Genomic DNA, 7,612 nt, shown 5'->3' on the forward strand with positions numbered 1-7,612 from the left:
AGATTTTGTGATATAGGCTAGTCTCATTGGAGTTAGATGATATCTGGAACATATTCTTCTTAGTAAAGTATCCCAAGAATGGAAGAAAAAGTACCCAATGTACACAGCCCTACTATGAAACTAATTTGGGACTCTCACATGAAAGCTATAACCCAGCTACAACTTAACAATAGGGGGAAGTGGGAAGGGGGGGGGTGGGTGGAGGGAGGGGGATCGGTGGGATCACACCTGTGGTGCATCTTACAGGGGTATTTGCGAAACTTGGTAAATGTAGAATGTAAATGTTTTGGCACAGTAACTGAGATAACGCCAGAAAGGCTATGTTAACCACTGTGATAAAAATGTGTCAAATGGTCTATGAAGCGAGTGTATGATGCCCCATGATCATATCAATGTATACAGTTATGATTTAATAAAAATAAATAAATAAATAAATAAATAAAGCAGTTATCATCGGAAGAACACATTAAATGATTTATAATTTTCTCATGATTAAAATTCTTTAAAGTATTGATGATCTCACATATCATTAGAGCAAATTTGTTACTTATAAAATATTAATTATTCATAACACCCAAGAATTATATCTTCTTACTCCTTTTATTATAACAAGTATCTTGAATAAATCAACTCATTGTAAATATTTTATATACTCAAACTAAACAAAAATGGCAAACTCTTACGGATTTTATAGCACATATAACAAGTTTGCTGTATCATACAATTATTCAAAACATAAGGAAAAGTTTTGAATTGAAAAACTAAAATACCCTCATTTATATCCCATGCTTCTGGTTACAAACACTTAAACATACAGAAACACACAATTATATATCTACTGATTTTGTGGGATTTTTTTCTAACTTCTCTGTTGGTTTCTTTAAAATTCAGAGTTCTTTAAAACAGGAACTATGCCTTTAATTTTTAGTTATTATCAGCAGTTAATAGCTGTATACATTTATAAGGTCCATGTGGTATTTTGATACAGTCATACAACGTGAATTAAGCAAGTCAGGGTAATTGGGGTGTCTGTCACCTCACTCTTTTAGTTATTTTAAAGTAAACCCTAACTTACTATTGATACTTCGTTGTGCTATCAAATACTGTTCATTGTATCCAACTATTTACATTTTTGTGCCCACTAATCATTCCACTTTACGTCCTCTTCTTGCTATACTTCCCAGCCACGGGTAACCATCATTCTATTCACTGTCTCCACGAGCTTGATAGTTTTTAATATTTAGCTCCCATATGTGAGTGAGAACATATGAGATTCTTTCTGTGCCTGGTTTATTTCACTTAATATAATGTTCTCCACTTCCTCCCAGGCCATTGCAAATGATGAAATTTCATTTTTTATGGCTATATCACATGTAACATCCCATTGGGTACCACAATTTCTTTATCCATTCATGCAATGACGGACCCTGAGGTTGATTCCAAATTTTGGCCATTGTGAATAGTGCTGCAGTGAACATGGGGGCGTAGATACACGTAACTTTTCAATATACTGTATTCCTTTCTTTTGGATGTATACCTAGGAGCGGGATTGCTGGGTCATCTGGTAGTTCTGTTTTTAGAGAAACCCCCATACTGTTCTCCATAGTGGTTGTGCTGATTTACATTCTCAGCAGCAGTGTTTGAGGGTTCCCCTTTCTCCACATCCTTGCCAGCATTTGTCATTACCTATCTTTTTGAGACAAGCCACTTTCACAGAGGTAAGGTGACATCTCGTTGTAGTTTTGATTTGTGTTTTTCTGATGTCTGGTGAGGGAAGGATTGTTTTCTATCCCTGTTGGCCGTTTATATGTCTTCTTTTGAGAAACATCTACTCAGATTCTTTGCCCCTTTTTAAATTGGATTATTTGGTTTTTCCCATTGATATTTTTATGTCTTCTTTTGAGAAATGTCTACTTAGGTCCTTTGCCCCCCCCCCCCTTTTAATTAGATTATTCAATTTTTTTTCCTCTTTCATTCTCGTTACTAATCTCTTGTCAGATGGGTAGTTTGCAAATATTTTCTCCCATTCTGTGGATCGTTTCTTTACTTTGTTGATTGCTTCCTTTGCTGTGCAGAAGCCTTTTAGCTTGACGTGATCCCATGTGTCCAATTTTGCGTTGGTCAGCTGTGCTTTGAGAGTTGTTACTCTGGAAGCCCCGGCCCAGACCAAAGTTCTAAACAGGAGCTGTGCCTTTTGAATGTCATCATCAATGGTGAGGACAGTATAAACTGTGTAAATACTGTTTCAATACTGTTTGTTAATGGGGAAGGATAATGTTTATAAAATTCAAGTGGTTTGGTATCTCAGGCTTTTGTAACAGATTTAGGCGACTTACTAAGTCTTGACATATAGCCAAAATAAAATGACAAATTCATATATTCTAAATAAAAATTTATTAAGGGGTATAGACTTTTTATTAACTGCTGATTAAAAAATATATTGCGAAACATGTTATATTTACTATCTCTGCAAAGGTCACATTGAGCTGTATGTTTTCAAATATTGCAAGTGTCCATTCTATGAGAAGAACCCTATGAAAACACTTATGCTCTGTCACTGGTTTGGTAATCCAATTCGAGTTTTTAAAAATTCTTATTTTTATTTTAGAAAATGCCTAGAAGGATCCCATGATCAAATGAAAAACGTGACTTTGCTAAGGGGTCATGGGGAATTTATATTTTGTGTTTGTGACTTTAACATAGCATGTGTAATGTAGTAATAAAACTATTCACACTGTATTTTAACTGCATGCTGAATTGATTTTCTATATACACCCTTCATTACTGAGATTTAAACTCGTCTGGAGGTTGCTTGTCACCCTGCTACCCAAATTTCACTTGACGCTTAGAATGGCATTTTGTTTCAGAAGCTTGTAGCAGAGCATGAAGTCACCTTCAGGGCTGTGGGGGGGGAGGGGCGTAATTTGAGGCTGACTTTAAGGGATCTTTGTGTATGTGTGTTTACTGTGCAGCACCCGTGCTTCCTGGAGCCTATCAGCAAAGCCACCCGCAAGGCTATGGGTACATGCACCAGACCAGCGTGTCCTCCACACGGTCACTGCAGCATTCACCGAGTCTAGTAAGTGTCGACGGAAGTGTTCCTCCCTCTCTGGTCTTCCCAGTTCCCCTCGGACATACCAGTGCACGTGGATTAGAGTTGACTTGAATAGGGTTAGGGTTAGAATACTGGACATTTTTATGTAAAGATAAATGGAGACATTTTGCCACTTACGCAGCTCTTTTGAAGGAAGCAAACAACTTACAGAGGCACACTGGTGAGAAAGGCAGGCATGAATAAGAGTTCTATAAAGCAGAAACCCAGTACAATATCCCAGTTGTTACTTCATGAGAGGGGTATTAGCCCATTAAGATTTTTATTCAAGCCTAAACAGCACAGATATTTTGAGGGTCATTTTAACAAGTTAATCTTGATATTCGTCAAAATGCCCACAAAAGTCAAGTATGTCTTCAAGTTGCCCTGTTTGGAACCTTGAAGTGCTGGTTCATTCATTCAGTGTCAAATTTGAAGGCAATGTTAGAGCTCATCCAGCTACATGTGCCTTCTGATGCTGAAATTACTTCTCTGAGGTCCTTTGCCTGAGCTCTTCTAAGCTGTCAGGTAACTTCCATTGTTCTGAAGTTTTTTGAGTCCCAGCAAATTTCCTCAGTCTATAAATTCGCTGCCTTTGGGATTATCTGATATTAATATTAGTGAAATGCTTAGCCTTAAATAAAACAAATATAGTCGAACCTGGGTAAGTTGACCACCCAAGGGGCAGTAACAAACTGGTCAACATACGGAGTGATTCAACATAAGGAACTAGGCCGGCTGTTCTGATACGTACATGTCCAGTCTATGAAAATTGCGTCCCTTTAAGGAGGTGGTCAGTGTAAGCAGGTGATCAATCATGGAGGTTCTACTATATAAGAAAACTATTTAACTTTTCCTCATTAGACTAGAGTTATGTTATTAGTTATATGTACCTCAACATTCATAACACTCATATGCTAGATTTCTCTTGCAACAGTACAAAAACCTATAAAGTGAGTGTATCAAGATTTTTTTCTTTTATTTTACATATTTTTAAAGAGAAGAAAAATGCTTCGTATTTATTTAAGAAAAGTTGACTGCCTGGGGAGACATGGCCCTGTGTGCTACCATGGTAGATTTTGTTTTCTGAAATACGTGCAGTCAGGGAGGACCCACCTAATCTAAGGTTTCTGGATGATTCGAATCTGGGAGGAGTTGGCTTTTCCCATTTCAAAACCTCCTTATTTGATTGGCTGGCTATATCCCCCTTCTTTTCCCTTCCCCCTCTTTTGCTAGACAAGTAAACTTGAACTCAACCCAAGTGCATAGTAGGTTGGGGTTGAAAGATTTCCAGAAATAGATGCACTTGAGAACATTCCTAATAGTTACTGACGTGTGCGTTGCTTTGCTGTGGTTGGAATTTGTGGCTGTGACCATCTTGGTATTCATCATATCCTGCCGTCTTCCTTTCTCAGAGGACCTACCGAGCCATGTACGATTACAGTGCCCAGGATGAAGACGAGGTCTCGTTCAGAGATGGCGACTACATCGTCAACGTGCAGCCCATCGACGACGGCTGGATGTACGGCACGGTGCAGAGAACTGGGAGGACGGGGATGCTCCCAGCCAATTACATTGAGTTTGTTAATTAATTACTTCTCCTTGCCCTTTGAGCTTTATTCTGATGTATTCTACACTGAATCTTTTTAAAAGATAGACAATACTTTTAAGACAACTTGGCAGTTATTTTACAATAATGTATCCTTACTTTGACAATTAGACACACAGGTGCACCAGGAAGAGGGAATGACTTCTGGGCTGAAAACAGCAGCATTTTCAGTAATTCCTGTAAACAAAAATCATTAACGTCTGGAGACCTGGTGCTGCTAATTGTGTTTGTGGTTTCCTTTGATTGGCAATTGAACCCTTCTGGGAAAATGTATTTTTGTAGACTTTAATAGAGACGTTGATTGTCCTTTACATGTAACGCGTATATGAAATTACCTATTTGTCAACTTTGGAATCACCAGAAACCAATTCTCTTAACTCAGTAACACAGCCAATGATTTAAAACCTGTTTAGTCTTTTCAGTCATGAGAAAATTTCCAACGCAAGTGAAAATTGCCCAACATAATAAACATAAGCAATGGCAGAATGACAGTCTGGTTAAAATTATATTGACTGGTGGCCCTAGGGATCTAGAAACTTCTGCCAAACAGAGAAACTTTCTTGTTCCTCAGGCCAATTGGGGTCTATTTATTTCTCATTTGTACCAAGGCCTCTCCTACTCTCCATTGATTTACATTCTATGAATCCAAGTAGATGCTCATTTCCATAGATTGTCAGGACCAAATATCTTCACTGCTACTCTGCAGAAGGCAAATGTTAATGTCATCTATATAATTTCCCTAGTAGCCTTTACCCTGCTGCATGTCGTGTATTTTTAGGCTTCTGTAACATAGGCAGCTGCACTGCCCACTCCTGTTATTAAAGCAAAAAGGGTGATGTCCCTAAAAGCCCTTTCATCTAGCGGCCAGCTCATCAGAAACATCTATTTTGAAAATCTGCTTGAGATTTTCCTGCTGCATTGCACTCTAGTTTTGAAGGATTTACACCTTAGGATATACACATATACTCTAGTCAATAAGTGATTTAGGTGTTTACTGAACAGCTTTCATTAATGTAATGCCACCATTGATTTCAACATAAAGAAAATTTACAGGAGCCGGTGAGAGAATGGACTATGGAGTGTATTAAGGGTAGAGGGGAAATCTCAACAAAGGAAAGCTACCGACTCCACATAGGGATGGTCTGGTGTCTTATTTTGGCAGATGGTGTTCAGATTCTGGAATGGAAATCTAACCCCAGACCCTGGTTAATCAAAAGACTTCCCTTCCACTTTCTGACTTTTATTTTTCTAAATCACCTCTAGGCAGCAAGATACGAATGTATGAGAGATTTTTAGTACAGGACCAACAGGCTGTTCACTAAGAAAGAAACCGTCATGTTTTGATTTTCAAAGGAGTGACTTTGCAGGCTTATGCTAGAGTCACAGCCACAAGTGGCTTAGAATTTGCTGGTAGGGCTCAAAATTTCACCCGGAGCTTGAAGTCAAGGTCATCAAGACATTGTGGCCCAAAGACAATTCTGTATTTTTCTGATCCTTTATTGTGACCTGCAACAGGGTAGCATTCATACAGGGTCTGACTTTATAGTTGGGATAAACTGAAAAAGCAAAGTTACAAAAGTGTATTAACATGCGTGCATCTTGGGGATATCCACCTTGGATGGTATGGTCAAAGAAATTAGCAACATCCTGTCAGACATCTTTTCTTGAAATGTTTACTTGTCCAAAGGCCATCACTGATTCATTTACACCTTTGAAAAGTTGGCACGCACTTTTGAGAATTTGGCACTCTCTACAATTGAGACTCTGTAGTTTTATTTATTAGGCTAAAGGAGCAAATAAGCTTTATTACACTAAAGCTGTATCTATGTGACACTGACATTAAATGGCAAAGAGAAAAATTCAACCACACAACCTGAGATTTTTTTTTTTGAGAGGGCTTTACAGATTACCAAATAACCAGCTTGACTGATTTTTCTCTCATTGAAATGGCTAGTTACAATAAATTGATTAACCTCATCTCTGTTTCACTGTCTTGTATAGAAACCTAGACAAACGTATAATATTTTTGCAAAAATCTGTGTATTTAAACTGGATGAAATACACTTGCTCAATTTTCTTATATTAAATATGTAATTATATATCACCCAGGCAGGCTACTTTTTGTGATTACAAGGAAGAGCAGTTGTTGATTAATTTTTCCAAGTAAATGTTGGACCAGTATAATTTCTTATTCAACAGCACATTTGTGAGAAGTGCAAAGAAAACTGACTTGTAATAGTATTTGGAATTGGAGAAGTTACCATAAAGTAGCAGCTTGGTATTTCTTGTTTTACTCCTTCACTGATTTCCAAATCAGGCTCATCAAATATAAAAGTCAGTACATATTTGGGTACTAAATTTCCAAAAATTCTATGCTTCACTTATGTTGGCATAGCAAGATGTTTCTGCTTCAAACCTTTAGGAATTAAGATCTGCTCAGCATTTAATTAGAGGGTAGTTATTTTGCAGTGAAGACCAAGGCAGAACAAGTCACCACATGTTTTGGGGGTCATAATTTGATAGTGTTGGCAATCATTCCTGGAGCAGAAATATCTGAAGACATATATAATACCAAAGTGCTGTCCTTTTATAGCATCAGTTAAAATATTACAGTTTTGAACAACTTTTCCACTTTCTACATGCCTTTTTCCCACTTTGCATTTGGTGACAGGTAATGCTCACAGCTAAAGAAAAGTTTAAAAACAAGTCTTAAAAATCAAACGAAAGATGACTGTGTAAATGCCCAAGCGCAGAGAACACGCACCTGCTTTTCTCGATTTTGATGTGTCCTCAATCGAGCCCAACCAAAGCGCCAGGAGCAGTTTGGTAACACTTTTAAAAGTTTTGACAGCAAAACTGGACGTGGATCATCTCTCTCTTGAGTAAAGCGAAATGGCAGAATATATGAATTT

The 7,612-nt window shown here is 37.7% G+C and overlaps 1 protein-coding gene across 1 annotated transcript in view; it reads left to right on the forward strand.

Annotated features, from left to right (window-relative positions):
* The window catches only part of NEBL (nebulette), a 177,916-nt gene extending 170,676 nt beyond the window's left edge, over window positions 1-7,240 (forward strand). The window contains exons 30-31 of the mRNA XM_053572933.1: window positions 2,973-3,079; window positions 4,507-7,240. Coding sequence (XP_053428908.1) covers window positions 2,973-3,079; window positions 4,507-4,683 — 284 coding nt within the window. The 3' untranslated portion in view covers window positions 4,684-7,240. The remainder of the gene's footprint in view (window positions 1-2,972; window positions 3,080-4,506) is intronic.
* The last annotated feature ends 372 nt before the right edge of the window (window positions 7,241-7,612 follow it).

Source organism: Nycticebus coucang, chromosome 20 (genome assembly GCF_027406575.1).
Source record: "Nycticebus coucang isolate mNycCou1 chromosome 20, mNycCou1.pri, whole genome shotgun sequence".
Classification (NCBI taxonomy): Eukaryota; Metazoa; Chordata; class Mammalia; order Primates; family Lorisidae; genus Nycticebus; species Nycticebus coucang.